At 44.0% G+C, this 17,930-nt stretch overlaps 1 protein-coding gene across 1 annotated transcript in view; it reads left to right on the top strand.

The window, feature by feature from the left end:
• LOC144763377 (arylsulfatase A-like) overlaps nt 1-17,930 on the top strand; it is a 251,016-nt gene that overhangs the window by 193,069 nt on the left and 40,017 nt on the right. The window contains exon 6 of the mRNA XM_078648949.1: nt 6,214-6,316. Coding sequence (XP_078505075.1) covers nt 6,214-6,316 — 103 coding nt within the window. The remainder of the gene's footprint in view (nt 1-6,213; nt 6,317-17,930) is intronic.

The raw sequence follows: 17,930 nt of genomic DNA, 5'->3' as shown, positions 1-17,930 counted from the left end.
GGGAGTCTGAAGGTATTCTGAAGTTCCTGAACCCTAACTGTCCCCTTGGGGACCTTTTAACTGTGGTGTTTTGGGGAACCTCAAACCAAGCACCCCTTTTAACACTTGACTCTTATGATGGAGAGGCTGAGCTGTCGATGACAGACTCAGGAAGATGCTGTGGGCTGTGAACTAAGAACTCAGCAATGCACACCAGTAACATTCAAGAAATGGATGCCCAGCCACTACGTTTACTACACACAAAATTGCAAACATACACAAGATTTTAGAGGAATTGATTATAAAGGCTTGACGAATAACCAGTGTGCAAATCACCTACCCTAAAAATGTATTACAGTGTGAAACTAACCCTGTAAACCGCATTATTAGTGAGGTACCATGCAATAGTTACCCACAAAGCCTTGCACTCCTCATCTCCCCGCTACCTGGCGAATAAACTGAAACTCTCTGGTGGCTCTAGACGTTCACGCAATGTGGAGAATCTACTGCTTGAACCTCCCACTTTCAAGAAGGAAAGAACAATGGCCCAATCCTTTTCAGGCAACGCAGTGAGAATCTGGAACTCCTTTCCACCTCAGCTCCGGACCACCGCCTCCTCCGAGGCCTTCAAAAGGGACCTCAAAGTTCTCCTCCTCCAGAGACACCTCCAAAAGTATTTCACGTCCTCTTGCTATTTGTGAGGAAGACATCCCACTACTGATAATTTCCACTTTTCAGGACCATGGAAGTGCCTTCCCAGTGTATGCCTATGATTGGAGGGTCTGCCTTTTTGCAGTATTTTCCATGTACTGATGTTTGGTGCCCTTTTGTAACATGCACACACCACTCTACCCTTGCAACACACGGCTGCTACCTCTCACATGTTTTTACTTTTGATACTTGCACAAGTGCCATCGTGCCCACGTAACGCTTGTTCCTGTGCCTGAGTGTCTAGCACCTATTGCAGTACTATACCTCAAACTATACTCTGTTTTCTCTTATAACTGCACACTTGTAACTTTCATTTCCTCTTGTGCACTTTTGACTACCTCATGTATTTTTGGCTGCTCACAATTTTTACTCAAGTATTTTGTTTGCTCACGATTGTCACTATTACCTTTACTACCTCATGTATTTTTGGTTGCTCACAGTTTTTACTACCTCATGTATTTTGTTTGCTCACAATTGTCACTTTTACCTTATGTAAGCAACGTATGTTTTTGCAATCTGTTCTTGTGTAATGTTTCTCATTATGTTTCATCTCTGTTCCTGATGTGAAGCGCTCTGACGCCTTCGGGTAAAGTCCGCGCTATATAAAAATGCATAAATATATAAATAAATAAATAAATAAAATAGTTTCTGTGCCTGTAGACCCTAATCTAGAAAACATGCAAGACCACTTCTAAAAATCCCTTTCCAAAGATATTAACATGAGCAAGGGCCTTTCACAATCAAAATGGTCGGTTTTCTTCAGGTTTTCATGAAATAATGTAAAGTCTTTAACAATACTTTTCAGAATTGATGAAACAAGGTTTAAGCAATAGCATGCTTTTCACTATGAAAGAGATACTGGCTGCAGGCGTTTAATAGAGGTTTCTATTAACATTGACATGAGCATTAGGGTCAGTAGTAGCTTGTAGTGGCATTGCAGCACGCGCAATGCAATTCGTTTTATTTATTTATGTATTTACCTCCAGTCGGCCGTATGCCGGAGTTTACTACCCTCCATCCTGCCCCTCCTCCGCCCCGCCCCGCCCCGCCCTGCCCCATGGGCGGCAACACTCCCACTACAAGCCACTACTGATAAGGGTGGTATCTGGCAAAGCCAATTAATACACAGACTGGCCTAGCACATATACCTTAGAATTACGTCTTCTGTGGAGGACCAAATATTATGTATGGCAAGAACTCAGAAAAATGAATAATGTTAGCATGAAGTCTCTGAAACATCCTAAACTATTAGCCAGACTCAGAATTGATTTATGTGGATTTGTGTGCTCCATCCAGTTTGTGAAGTGTTTGTAGGATGCCTGGCAACCATTAGAACTGATTTATCATCTCTTCTTTTGCCATTACTTCTTATTTCATCACAAAAGTAATCATGGAGCCGGTGGGGGACATTATTTGCAGGCAACAATGCTCATCTAGGGCACACACCCCTCTCTTGTGCACTTGCTCCTCTTACTGCTTAGTCACAGAGATTTTTGTCTGTCTGCGCTCTCCTGTTTCTCGGAACTACTGCCACCTTCCTTTGATGGAGTGAGGTTATGTAGAGGAGCAGGCGAGATTAGTATGAGGGGCTGACATGCCCAGGGCAGGGAGCTTTGACCAGTCAGTATACAGTTTAACACTAGTATCCCCTGTCTCACCCAAGGCAGCATCTTCCCTGGGCCGTGTCTGTGACAGAACTAAAGCAGGAGTCCCTCAGGAACATCACGATTCGCAGGGGAGGATGAAGGCAAATGTATGATTGTGGACGGAATATTCCAGAAGTATCCTGTGTCAAAAGGCTTCTTTTTATTCCTGGACTATAGGATGTGACATCTCTGCAGACCACTGGGGCCACTAGACTCAGGGCACCTGCTCAAGGGTAATTTAAATATGTGAGTGCAGCAAACCAAAAGTATGATATCTTGGACCTGGCTCAATGGATATGAGTGCTGTTTTGTGCCTGCCCCAGTCACAGGTGTCTTCAACTGTAGGGCTTTTGGTTCTACATGTTGTTGATGATGTTGTAGCCCCTCACAGTCTTTGACACCAAATTCTTCCTTTTCTGACACAATAGCAGTTTAGGTGTAAGTACTCTGGGCCTTCCTAATTGCCCAATCCTGTTGAGCTCCTGACCATAGGAGCACTTCACATGCCCTCCTCAGAAGATCTTCCTCTGTGCCTGCACTCCCCAGCCGCCAAGGTGTTCAGCCTCTTAAGTCTGACTATGCACAACAGCAAGAGCCCACGCTGCTGACTCTTCTAGGCACCAACGTCACCCTGTTCGACATAAGGCCAATAGCTGAGCCACTTTCCTTCTGGCCTGGAGACATTCAGAACATTGGCACCTGTAGAGAGTCCAGAAGCATGCAGGGGGACACAAAAGGGATGGTGGTGCACCCCCAATGCTCCTTGCATGGTTCATAGAGTCAAATTTCCATCCTCTGCCTTTTTTAGGCCCATTAACAGATTTCCCAGCCTGCCTAGGGGCTTAAGAAGGGTGGTGGAGCACTTCATGATTGGCAAGGCTCCTCCTACCCAATCTAGGGTTGTCACATCATCCCTCCACATCTTACTAACACTAATGAAACCACCCCATTGCCTGTCACACCAGAGTGCAGTATTCTGGGAAAATTACAAGATGACAGCTCTCACCAAAATCAGTGCAAAACATTCTCTTACCTTACTTTTGTCAATACTTCTTCCTCCACAATCTTCAAAAGAAGCTAGTGTTGGGCAGCAGTAGCAGACGTCTGCCCTTCACCATTGTTAGAACTAGCAGCTTCTCCCACCTTAATTAAGAAGTTGTTGCTGATACTCAGGTCAACCCTGCCTCCTTCCACCAGCAGGAGAGTCTCCCTGGAAAGGGCATATTGTCCACTGGGGCTGTTAATCTCCCTGGTGACGAAGCACAGTAATTAACTCACTCAGCCCAGCAACCTAAAGGGCTAGTGCGATTAAAGTCTGTCTGAGACAATATACTCATACATACATTGATTTAGGAATCCATCTATGGAAAAAGAATACCTTAAATTTATATTTTGGGCCCAGTGAAGCATATCAGTGAAGTCAGCCAGACTTATTACTGGTACAAAAAGAAACAATCACATCTCCCCAGCCCTAAAATCCCTAAACTGGCTGCCTTACGAAGCAAGAATACAGTTAAAGATAGCCTGCTTGACCCACAAAGCCCTCCATTTCAAGACCCCCATTTATCAGGCTCAAACATTAGAACTATCTGGAGGTTCTAGACATTCATGAAGTGCAAGTTCATTGCTCCTGAAACCCCAGATTTTCCACAGAAGGAGAACGAGTCACAGAGCGTTCTCAGGAAGAGTTGTAACTCTCTTCCACCGGAAGTCCAACACATTTCTTCCACTGCTTCCTTCAAAAAGGAAGTGAAAAAAATCCTAATGATCAAGTTTTTGCCTTAAATGGCTGTGGCGCCACTGGTTATTTACTGCCCTCTGATTGACTACTAAATTGTTGTTCACCTGTGAATCCCAACATTCACCTACTATGCTCATATATGTATCGAATGTTCGTCTCCCTGTACTGTATCCATCCTACCTTAATTGTGATACACTCTGATCACAATGCTCGTTCTTTCCCACTTCTCTACCCTACCTATCATAATTGTGAAGTGCTCTGATACTGGCCAGGATCATGTTCACTCTATTTAAAACTTTATAAATAAAATAAATGAATATACAAGGCAACAGTCCTTATCCTGGTTTTATGTTCCAATCTAGAGTTACAGGTAACGCATAAAATGTGCAAAGTAAGAACAAATTATACTCTTCATCCAAAAGAAAAGTTTCTTTTCCATTCAGTCCTCAATTGCATTTTGGTAATTTAGACCTCACCTACCCACAAATACATAAAACTGTTCCAAGGTCCAAGGCTGTGTAAGACAATAATCTTTGTTAGTCAACCTTTGCGTGCCCATGCATGTGTACGTGTGTCACTTGAATCCTGCTCTGATCCCTTTACCCCAGTTGTCCATAGCAACTGACCTTAGTTTAAAATGTTGACAGTAAAATTTGCAGCTTAACCATTTTAATGTTTTTGCAGTAAGTGGGACTCCATTAGGGGGTCTCAAACCACAGCAGTGATCCATGAGCTAGAGGTCAAAAACCAAACAAAACTGGGATTCTTTCCCAGTTAAGATCCAGGGGCCAGATGTACGACATTTGCTTTTGCAACTCGCAAATTGCGAAAAATTGCGAGTGGCAATTTGCGAGTTGCAAAACCAAATGTACAACAGTGTCAGAGACGCTGTTAGCGATTCCCAATGGGGTTGCAAAAAGTAAGGCTCATGAATATTAATGAGTCACTTGCGAACCCATTGTGAATTGCTGACCCTCCCAGCGATGGTGGCCTGCTGGGCTCAGCAGATCTCCATGTCTGGGACTGCTGTTAAATAAAGCAGTTTTTTTTATTTAAATGCACTTCGTTTACCATAAAGGAAAAGGGGATGCATTTAAAAAAAGAAAAAAAAGAAACGTTCTCTTTTCATTTTTCCCTGGGACTACTGCCTATCCTTAAAAACATTCCCATGCATTCACAAAGGGGAAGGGGTCCCCTGGGGACCACTTCCCGTTTGCAAATGCTTAACCATCTACTTGAAGTAGGTGGTAAATTGCGGTCGCAAAACAGTGATACATCGGGCTCAGACTCACTATTAGAAATGGACGCCCTTGAAGCGCCTCTTCCTAATAGCAAGTTGCAAATCCTAATTAGTGAGTTGCAAATAAATTGCGACTCACTAATTAAGGTTTGTACATGGATCTTAGGTATTTTTGTATGCGCAAACAGGTCGCAAACCCGTTTACGTGTGCAAAAATACTTCGTACATCTGGCCCCAGATTTATTACAATCTGTAATTATTCTAGAGTTTTTCATGAAGTCTCTGGTCTGTGCTGGTCAATTTAACGCTGAGATGATATGTAGGGCGTTGATGGAACACAGGGCTCAGAGAGCATGTGGAATACACAAGCAACAACACAGGGTCCCGTAGAGGATGTACCACCACACCAACATCCAGCCAGACGTTCAGGCAGCATGAATGACTTGAAAGACAACCTGCACAGGTGTCCCAGCTTTACTTGTATTAGAAGGAGGCCCTCTTCTTTTGGGCAGATCATACTTGCCTTTTCCTGAGATCCTAACATATTTCATTGTTCTTCCCTAGCAATTTCCAGAGCACATTGGAAGTCAATAGGTGAATGTCAAAATTATGTATTTTCACAAAATAATCTACTTTGTCGAACAGTGGGCTCATTGTGCCAACAAACAATAAAAAAAATACAGGAGTAACAGTGTTCCATGCATTCTGCCTGGATTGCTTGGTTGATTTTTTGCAGCTATTTTTCCAGAGCTACAAATGTGGAACTCTCAGGCATCTTTCGCCTGCAGAAAGACCTTTGCTGTAATTGCAGTATTTTGCCATTTATTGCTTTTACCATCCCTACTGTTAATGGTGCTGTTCTTAACTTGCGTTTGCTGTGCCTTCTCTTTTTTCAGAGTGAGAGGAAGTCTATGTTCTTCTACCCAGTAAACCCAGAGGAGACACAGGGGGTCTTTGCTGTGCGCTATGGCAAATACAAAGCCCACTTCTTCACACAAGGTATGTTGGTGTCCAGATGCGTCATGGAAATTAGAAGTGACTGGCTGAGGACAATGAGAGGTTGGGTCTCCCGGAGCAGAATGAGAGTTAGTAGAGGAGAAGTAGAGTACAGAAATGGGAATGTGTGTCAACTGAGTGGAAATATAAATATGTGTCAACTGCAGGGTGAATGGGACAGTACAGTAACTGGAGATAGATTGAGGGCATGCAAGGTGACTTGGAGGGTATGAGAGCGCAAGATGGTTAGGGAAGGGTGAGAGCATGTGGCGCAGTTGAAGGTTTTAAAGCAATTATCGTGATGTGGAGGAAAGAAAGTTTGTGAAGGGATTAGAGAGAATTATAGTAAGTTGCAACTGAGGAAGGATGAGCACATGCAGGTGAGTAGGAAGGGTGAGATATCTGTGATTAGCAAAAGGTAAGATGGCTGAGGCAGAACAGCTTGGCGAGCATTGCATGAATTTGAGAGGTAAAAATGTGGGAGGGGGAAATTATTTGGCAGTCAGAGAGGGGAGTGGGCAGAATTATTCAGGTAGCCTGTTGAATGGGATGACCAAATATGTGGCCTTAATAGGTTTGTGAATGTTTTGATGCAAGCATGTCAGTTTGCAATGTTCTCAGAATCTATGTATGTTTTGGTGTCCAATGTGCGCTTAAGAAGTCTGGATGAATTAAATCATGAAACATTTTCAACTGCTGTGCAAAGTCTGGTATCTGGTATGTATGTTCCACCAAAGCTGATGCTAAAATGGATAAAGTTGATTCTGATATGAAAAACGATACATTCATTTATAATATCAAAATCACGTCTTTGTTAACAAATTCACCCGTTGTGAATCCCACATCAACCCCGACTCGCAATACATAAGTCAGCAAGCACTGAGACCTATGCTCAAGGTTATTGGTTGATAAGTCACAGGTGGGGTGGCACATAGCCAGCAGGTAAACACACAGACAGGAAACCTTAAATCAATTCCACAGATAGACGCAGTGACACTACAGTGGTTGTGAGATATTGGCCCCAATGAAGCACAAATGGCCGGAGGGGGAACGCGTACTCCTAAAACACAAGGAGATGATGGACAGAACGCTGAAACTTTGCAGACACTCACCCCCAGTCACAGATCTGGATTGAATCCATCATCATTCTTTAGCTCACTTCGCCACCCCAGTACAGACCCAGCCATATGCAAATAAGTCTTAACCCTGTGCCTCATGGGAACAGTCTAGACCGAACTGCCAAGCCAGGTCTTCCCTGGACCAGAAACAAGCATCCTAGGACTGGTTTCAGGGTAACACCCCTCATCATTATAACCAACAGGACAGGTGCTTGTAAACATGAAGCAAACCATACCATTTACATGAGGCAAACCACGTCTCTCCATATGCAGTTGCACAAGGCTTGCCACACCCACCAATATAACTGTTGGCTATTACATGTCATAATGAAGGCAGTGCAACAAGCATTGCTACAATTAAACAAGCATTGGCATTTACTGTTCGGATAAAACAAGCATTGCTACAACCAATAGAATACTGCAGTAGTGAATGTAGTAGCAATTTCTAAAACCTTATAAAGAACAATATATTTGGGCAACAAAGGAGCCTAGTGGGTGGGTGCAGGGAGCTGTTCCCTGACACCATCAATACAACATTCACTGACCATTTTAGGGGGGTATTCCGAACCACAGAGCAAATCGGTAACTCAGGGTATATCGTCCTATCTGGAAGATATCTCGGTCCCGTTGTTGTCACAGGATGATCTTGAGATCCTGGATGCCCATTGAGCACACAGGAACTATTGGGAGTGATGAAAGCCGTGAAGCCTACTGAGTCGCTGGATTGATGGCCTTCCTTCTGAATTCTATCGCCAATTTCCAGATATATTGGTAGGCAGGCTGTTAATGGTCTGTACAGAAGAACTAGAAAAGTGCAAAGTGCCAAAATCCATGAAGAAGGCTTTAATAGAAGTGGTGCCTAAGCCAGACAAAGACCCCAAAGAGACAGGCTCCTACCAACCTCTCTCTATGTTAAATGCAGATCTCAAACTGCTTAGTCATGCACTGGCTGCTGGACTTCTGCCCTTTCTTAGTTAATTAATAGATGTAGATTGGTCAGGTTTCATGCCTTGTAGAGAGTGGGAATACATCTGGCAGGTACTTTGGAAAATGGGTCTGAGCTCACACCTCTTTACCTGGGTTAAACAGTTGTACATGAACCCACAGGCCAGGGTGAGTACAGGGGGTATGTCTCAGCGGCAGTGGAACTGCAGCGGGGCACTAGGCAGGGCTGCTGTCTCCTATGATATTTGCCAAGGCTATAGAGCCATTGATGTGCTGATTGAAACAGGCTCTGCGGGGATGAAGATTCCAGATTGACACAACTGAACATATTGTTTCTCTCTTTGCAGACAATGGTATGATATACTTCTGGGAGCCGACTGCCTCAGTCCCACTCTTGCTGACTGAATTGACAGGGTTCTGGAGGGACTCTGGTCTCAGTATTAACAAAACCAAATCCCTCCTGTACCCACTGAGCCAACTCCCTGATAGTCCACTGGATAAACTCCCACACGTTGAGGTGCCCTGGACTGAAGACAAGGTCTGGTAACTGGGGATATATGTAGTATGAAAGGAAAAACGATTCTATGACATAAATGTGGGCAGGGTGATAGAGGGCTGCACCACTCCATCCAATTCTGGAATACACTGCGCCTGTCAGTAATGGGCAAGATTGCCCTGATTAAGATGGTATTATTGCCAAGATGTTTATGTGTAATGCAGGGGACGTTCAATGGACTACCCCAGAAGGTCTTTAAAGAATTGGACACACTACTGGTGGAGCTTTGTGGAACAGTAAAAGATGTAGGGGCATATTAGCAAGGGCCTTATCGCAGCTACAGTAGCCCTTTTTGCCGCTAAAGCGAGGATATTTTTAGCGCCCTATTAGCAAGCCAGCGCTAACATGCGTTAGCGCCAGCTTTCTGGCGTTATCTGCCAGTTTTTCTATCGCCTTGTATGCCATCGATAATTATTGCTAATGACATGCAAGGCAGGCATTCCTTACAAAAGTACACAGAAAAGGTAGGTAAAACAACTTAAGACTAGTGGTGGTCTATATTACAGAACGAATACTGAGCAAGAAGACAGACGCAAGAGCCTTAGTGTCAGAAACCCTATGTGTGTAAATGAAAGGAAATGAATCCCATCAGCCCACCCATATGGCGGAACATCATCATCTGCGATTATAAACGGTCAAGGTCTAGATAAGGAGACACACCTGATGATATTGTGTGTATTTCTCCAATTCTCCAAGACCTCCAGTGATGGATCCGACCCAGAATGTTGTGTGTGGGTATGATGGTGTGGGAAAATTAAATTGCAGTGAAGAAGAAAAGTGTAAACAAAAATCAAATGTGCTACTTAAAATTGGCTACCATGATGTAAGGAAAAACTTTAATGGGAATAAATCATGGTGTCAAGATTAAAAAGAAGTGTATGACAGGCTGAAATAATGACTGCCCAAACTAGATGGTATGGTGGTCAACATGTTTCTGCCATGCAGGGGCGTCTCCCCTGCCAGGCTTTCATCAGGACCTTGGAAATACACTACTGCAATAACGTACAAAAATCATAAATACATTTTGTTACCAAATAATACCGGATACTATGCCGTCCGCGAGATACTTTCTGCGTCGGTATATCCAGAATTTCTAAAGGATTCTTTCCCAAATATTCTTGGGAGTAAACCTCACCTCTCCTGGCCACTGCTCAGAAAATAGAGGCCCCGCTCTGTCCGTCGGTACCTCTGGCCTCGTCCTAAGCCAAGGGGGAGGTGGGAAAGAATCCTTTAGAAATCCTGGATATACCGACGCAGAAAGTATCTCGCGGACGGCATAGTATCCGGTATTATTTGGTAACAAAATTTATTTCTGATTTTTGTACGTTAGTGCAGTAGTGTATTTCCACGGTCCTGATGAAAGCCTGGCAGGGGAGATGCCCCTGCATGGCAGAAACATGTTGACCACCATACCATCTAGTTTGGGCAGTCATTATTTCAGACTGTCATACACTTCTTTTTAATCTTGACACCATGATTTATTCCCATTAAAGTTTTTCCTTACATCATGGTAGCCAATTTTAAGTAGCACATTTGATTTTTGTTTACACTTTTCTTCTTCACTGCAATTTAATTTTCCCACACCATCATACCCACACACAACATTCTGGGTCGGATCCATCACTGGAGGTCTTGGAGAATTGGAGAAATACACACAATATCATCAGGTGTGTCTCCTTATCTAGACCTTGAACGTTTATAATCCCAGATGATGAGGCTCCGCCATATGGGTGGGCTGATGGGATTCATTTCCTTTCATTTACACACATAGGGTTTCTGACACTAAGGCTCTTGCTTCTGTCTTCTTGCTCAGTCTTCGTTCTTTAATATAGACCACCACTAGTCTTTTGTTGTTTTGCTACACGTTAACTGGGGGTGTAAGATGGTTTTTGTGATCTCTAAATATATATTTTTCCCCTTGGACCCTTCCTAACTTTTTGTGTTACACAGCTAAAACAACTTCCCTCTATTAGGAAAGATGTCCCGCGATAACAAAAGTCGTGCTAAACCCGATCATCGCAAAAAAAGAACACCTGATAAAAACCTGACTATAGCCCAGATCTCCATCAGAAGACCCACAGAAAGAGGTAATAGGTATGCTGCATTATTAGCCTCTTAGCACAAAGTCAGACTCAAGCACTGAGTGACACACACAATATTGGAGATCTTCACTGGCTATGGAACAAGATATGATGCACCGATGTATCAATACATAACGTTGAAACTTGTGGCAATATATTGCGGTCCTGTTCTCAACTTGTACTGTAGGTAGCAGGCAATGTCCTCTGCATTGAGTCAGCAGTACGTGATGATTTTGTCACGCAGCCACCCGAGTTTGCAGGCACTCCATGGGGCATAAACTGCTTAGATGCAATTTAAATCCCGCTAACGCGCCCAAGGCCACCGAAGGCAAGGTATCGCCTTAATATTTATCACCAGATAGCCGAGTTATCGCGCCCTTTCCCTGCCACTATCGCAACTTACCGACATGTTGATAATACGTTGATAAGAGAAAATTATCAGGAAAAGTTGGAGATAAGAAAAATCCCGATACTCGTTTTGGGCGATAATTATCGCCCTCACTTGCTAATATGCCCTGTAGAGTTTGGCTTGATACCCTGCGAAGGGAGAGGGGCCTGAGGGGACTGAAGCTCCCTGATTTGGAATTGGATTTTTGGCATGCAACTCCAACATGCAAACCACTGGCTGACACTGAGCCTAATTGGGAAAGATCCGTATTAGCAAGTACCCACGATGGACAGCAATTGGAAACAGTACTGATGCGGGTGAGACACCTCCCACACACATTCCCTCATTTTATTCAACTGATGGCCAGACTGTGGGAAAGGACAGTTCAGACAATCATAAAGTGGGCGCCGTATGCACCTGGCTTGGATATTTGGATTGTATGCCCCTTTGATCAAATTGCACAACTAAAGTCTGTAAAGAAGTGGCACGATCAGGGCTGTTTGATGCTGTCTGACTTATACCTGGAAGGTAGATTTATAATGTTACAGGATGCAATGGAGACGTTTGCCTGAGGCCCGGGATATTTTTTGCATTACGCGATGATTGCGGCCATGGCTAGGCGCCTACTTTTCTGGAGACTCCTGATGCTACTCACACACTAGTCACTATGCTATCTATGGCAGTGGACCGTAGAATCATGACACACCTGTATCAGGCGTTACGAGCAGACAGGCAAGTCAATCCACTACTGGTGGAAAACAAATGGAAGAACCTTAGTGATAAGACCCTGATCTCTAGGGATTGGTGGCAAATTCATGCATGAGTCTGAAGGGTTTCTGTGTGCGCAAGGTTCAAACAAATCCAATATAACATCATACATATGATTTATTGTACCCCTAAAAAAATACACAATATTCACTGGACGAGACCCCCGATGTCCGAAATGTGTGGCCCCAGAGACTGATTTCCTTCATCTGGTCTGGCACTGCCCATCAGTGGCAACGTATTGGGCCATGATTATGCACCGGATAAACCATGCCACTGGTTGGGATGTCCCACTGACAATTAATAAATGCCTCTTTGGCCCGCTGCCTAGAGATCCAAAATTTAAGCTCAGCAGACGCTCACAGTCTCATGGTAGCAAAACACCACATGGAGATACATTAGATGACAAGTAAACCCCCCACAAGAGAGAAATGGAATGGAGGTTTGAGGGAATGGGCTGGGCAGGAGAAGAGCACACTAGAAAGATGAGGAAAGATAACAAATTGCTTGATGTGCTGCTCGACTGGGGGGGCAATGCTGTGTGACTTGCTGGATCCTGCTGTGCACTCATAGCCTGTCATAGAATATGGGGAAAGCCCAAGGGGAGAAAATGTGCTGGAGGAGACAACTAAAATATAGATTACCATGGCCTCAATACAGGTTGACTAACCAATTACCTCATCAACTTACTGTATAAAGTTTTTGATAATGACTATGGAACAGCACTTGATCACTGCATGAATGATACACAAGGGGCGTGGGAGGGAAGATACAGCGTTGTTATCACATGGTTACATGTTTGTAACTGGTTGCCTGCAGTTTTTTGTTAATTATTTGCTACAGTAGTTGTCGATAAGTTGGGTTGGGGATATCCTGTATATGTATACTGCCGAAAACCCAAAAAAGACATATGCAAAAAAACTAAATAATAATTCACCCCTAAAGTAGGCAGTAGGTAGCTCTATGGGCAGGGTGCTGTGTAACCAAAAGACAGGACATGTACTTGTAAGTTTTACATGCCCTAGTAGTGACAAATTCATTTTTCTCTACTGTGAGGCCCACTTCTCTCATAGGCTAGCATTGGGGATTCCATAAAATCCCTTTTAAGCTGTAATTCCTGATCAGAAAAGAGTAGCTTTATCATATTTCATATCTATGGAATGGTGGTGATAAATCCTCTTTAATGGTAACGTTGGATGTGACATTACCATTTTAGAAATGTCACTTTTAAACAGTGGATACTTCTCTGCTCTTAACTTAGCTCTGTGTGCCTGCAGCCTGTCTCCAATACACATCTGGGCTGGGGATCAGCTACACTTTGTATACCTGAGAGGGTTTCTTGGTGTTGGAGCAGGAGTTTTATGGACTGGTCCAGGGTCTGGGCTAAGCAAAGAGCCAGGTCTTCAGTTTCTTGTGGAATTCAAGAACAGAGGAGAAGGTGCTAATGTGCAAGGGCAGGTTGATTCAGGCTTTTGGAGTGAGTTAGTAGAAGGTACAATTGGCGGATCTGGCGCTGCCAATTTTGTATGTGTGCACGAGGATGTGTTAGCCTGAGTGGAGGTGTCTAGTAGGTTTCTGGAATGTATGTGGTTGTTAAGGTTTGTTGGGCCAATGTTGCGTAATGTGTTGTGTAGGTGCATGAGGAGTTTGAAGATTTGTGGATTGGGAACCAGTGGTTCTGTTTGAGGTGTGAGGTGATGTGAGTGCGGGATGAGAAGTTGAGTGTGAGCCTGGCTGCAATGTTTTGTATGATCTAGAGACTTATGGCCAGTTGAGGGTTGATTCCAGCATATAGTACGTTGCTGTAGTCCACCTTGCTAGTAATGAGGGCTTCTGTGGCAGTTGGGCAAGTTTTAGTGGAGAGTCATTTGAAGATCTTCTTGAGCGTGTGAAAGTAGGAGACAGAGTCCACATTCACTTGGCCAGAAATAGTGAGTTGGTTGCAGATTACTGTTCTGAGATTTTTTGCTTGGGTTGCTGAAAGCTGAGTTGTTCTGATTTTGGCAGGCCACCAGGTGGTGTCCCAGAGCAAGGTGCATATGCCACAGATTTTTACTTCCGTCTTGTCTGTGTTGAGCTTGAGGCATTTGGTTTTCATCCACCTGGGTACAGCATGCAACATATCTGGCTCAAATGTTGTGCTGTTGGGAGAAATATCTCCCCTTCATGGTTTATAATCATATTTCCTGCACAGAGATGAGGAAGTATATGGCATTGTAATTTTTGATTTCTGTCCCTTACCTCACACTAATCTACAGTGTTTGTAAGGGCCTAGGACTGCCATTTGAAATGAGTGAGGTCAGGGACCTGTTCTGTGACAGTGGAGTACTCTCCTTTTCATGAGTTTATCATGTAGAGTGGTGGTGATAGCCTAATGTGTTTTTGGTTTCTGGGAGTTGTGACCAAACCTTTTTATCTGTGTCACTGTAGGGGAGGTCTAGTGGCCCTCTCTTGTAACATTCTGCTTCAATGGGCTAAACCAGGTCCTAGGGAAAACATCACAAGTGTATTTTGTGCTTGGTTATTTCTAAGGCCAGTATGGTACATATATTATGTGTATGATTGAGTCAGAATAATGGAGGCCCATGGGACCCATGTTGCATACTTTTAGTCCAGCCTTGTGCACAAGCTGGGGATGACACTGTTCCCCATACAGTGGAAGTCTGTGGCTGCTATTCCTGAAGCTTGTCAGCAGCAGAGTGGAGCGGGAGTGAACAAGGCTACTTTAGTCTTTTAACTAGGCCCTTTGCCGAGAGAATGGTAGATTAGTCTTAAACTGCCTTTTGGTAGATAGTGGCAGCAAAGGGTGGAACGCAGTCTCTGTTGTTCAAAGTGACAGGGACCCCTTAGGTGAGGCAGCTTCTTGTCTCCCCTAACCACTCTTCAGTGTGGTTGATGACAGCCAAGTGTAGATGGTTCACACATATTTGCGTCTCTGTGGTGGATGTTCAACACTGGACACCACCCTGATGTGAGGAAAGTCACTCTGCACAAAGGCTTTGACTGGAGAGCAGCCTGAAGGGACACTTGAAAGGCGAATCACTCTAAACCAGTGGCTCCACATCTCCTGCGTGCTTTTATTGTACAAAGGTGGGAGGACTGCTTTATGACCAGAGTTGGTGTCTGCCTGACACCCAGCATCCCTGGAGTAAGTGAGCATCACCTGAAGTCTTTCAATGCTGGATGAAGCTATCCCTCTGGGCTGAATTGCCTAGGACACAACCTGCCTGCTGAGAGAGGGAAGAAGTGTCCCAAATCTTCAGCAGGTGGGACTGTCCAGGAAGAGCAAGAAGCGGTGAGGCCCCAATCCCAGTGGGGTGTGCCAGAGAAAGAAGGGCAGAGAACAGCTCTTTGCACGCCCCAGGTTTTGATAGACACCAGACTCTCCTAAGCAACAGTTCCAGACTGGAACAGTGAATCTACGACTGCCTACACCACTGCCACCACAATGTGTGCCTGTGGCTGTCTATGCTGCAGTGACTGAATGAAGTTTGCCCACAGCCGTTTACACTGCTCTAACCATAGAAGTGGGCATCAACTGTTGGCCTTGATACCCGAGAGTGCTACGATACGCATGCATCAACTCACCACAGAGTATGCCCAGAAGCAGACATGGTCACTGCAACTTCCTCTAATTTTATTATAAATGTTTTTAATGAGTTAACAACATGGGTTGTACAAGCAACAAATTATGCCATTTCACACACCACTTTGGGTAAATACATTTATGGATGGGCTTCAAATGATATAAACATGGCACTTGTATTAGGTGCCTGGTCTGAGAACCTCTCTGAGTCTGATGGTCAAACATCAAAACAGGTGTGTCTGGTGTGTGATTGCAGGATACCCAACTGTGGTGTAGGTTAGAACTATGGAGGAGAGCAGCAACAGGAGGATGGCGATGAGGCGGGTACAAGGGGGGCTCTTGAGTGTGGGTGAGAAAGTAATCTGGGTGTGGGCTATATTGTGTGTGGGGTATTGTTCCCTGGCCAGAAGTGTGCACAAATGGTGGGGTATCAGAGGGGGCTCTCTGATCCTTTGAGGAGGGTACATAGGGTTGGGGAGTTGAGATTGAGGCTCGAGGTGTGGTGCAATGTGGTGTGTTTGGGGTACACCAAACACCATACACAATTTGAGCTGTTAACCGGTGCAGTTTACAGGGGAAGGTCGTTACTTCCCACGTGTTGCAGAAAGTAGCCCACTTGAAAGAGATATGCCGCGTCCTTGTAGGGGAGAGCATCCTCCTCTGATCCCGCCCACTTTCACATCGCTCCATGCCAAGCCGCTATCAGTGGTGCCACAGTGGATCTCCACTAGAGTGTGAGTGCACATTTGGCCAGATTATTTTAAGAATCCTGCACTGAAGACTAAACATCGCTGAACATCATATCCGCAGATGACAGTCCCTCTAGAACTTCCAGTATCATTTCCACTGAGCATAGATGTCCGTCTCTGGTTCCCACAGCAGCCATCGGGGAAGAATTAGATGCCTGCACGCCTGATACCAATGCCTGTACCTCTGGAACAGAGCCGATTTCCCGTCCAACAGGAACAAAAGCATCCTGTGGAGGCTCCAAGAATGCCGTAATCAACATGGGAATATGCTGGGGACAACTGGGAACATGGGCCTGCAAAGGACCAAGTAGAACTTCTATGTTCGGCGGCGCAACCGATGGTCTAACACACAGCCAAATCAGCAGAAGAGGCAACTGAACACAGGCAGGATACAGTCAAATTTAAATTCAAAAACTCTATTCGGTTTATAAGCATGAAACCATAAAAGTATACAGTAAACATTGTAAACATTAAAACATTATGGTCAAAGGATAAATTAAAAGAAAAACAATCCATGTCCAAATTAAAAGAAAAACAATCCATGTCCATATTCACATACTAATATAAATGAATTTCTCGGTGGCCGACATAGGCTGAAAGGTCCTTGCTATTCGTGTGGCTACAGGCTCTTCCTGGTTTCTAATCAATGGGGCAGCGATACAGAGGCTATTAAATTCATAATACGCAGTCAGACTAGTATGTCGCTGAGTGCTCTAATTACTCATATATTGGACCTCGAGGTATGCTAGTTTTTTCCTTATTCCCATAGCCATTGTTATGAATGTTATGACAGATAAGCAAATATCACTATTTTCCAGAGCACATAGTTAAAAGCATCCTGATAGTAAAAATATTTGCCCTTTTTAAAAAGTGGGGCTAAAAAGGATTTCCTAAGGTCCTTATAGAAGCTACAAAATAAAATAAAGCTCATTGTGCATAGTCGTGACTTGCCATCACATGGGCATTTTGCTAGATTTTTTGTCCATGCCCAACTTTTTGGGAAAACAAATTGTATATGCAATATACCTAAACATAATCTGGTTAATAAAATCTTTGCTGGCTGCTGTTAACAATTGTCAAATATGTTGGGTGGCTTTCGGGTACATAGTGTAACAAGTAACTAACTACCATGGATTTCTTACTTTCCTGTAGTTCTTGCTCAATTTCTCTTTGTTCCCCAAGTATGGCTGTGACCTCTGATTTGGAGTAACTAAGGATTTTAATGGTATCATTTACTCCTAAAGCAGGGTCCATTTCTATTATCAAGCATCTTAATAAGATAGCCATTTGATTTTCTTCCATGCATCTAGCTTGAGACAATATAAAATTATCTCCTTTGTAAATTGTATTCCTGTTTTACTCCATATATTGTACCACAGAATGATGGGCCTAATATGTAAGTCATCCTCTGCAAAGGGAGCCGCCAACT

The sequence above is a fragment of the Lissotriton helveticus genome, chromosome 1_1, assembly GCF_964261635.1.
Source record: "Lissotriton helveticus chromosome 1_1, aLisHel1.1, whole genome shotgun sequence".
Lineage (NCBI taxonomy): Eukaryota > Metazoa > Chordata > Amphibia > Caudata > Salamandridae > Lissotriton > Lissotriton helveticus.
This window is presented reverse-complemented; position numbering and strand designations above follow the sequence as displayed.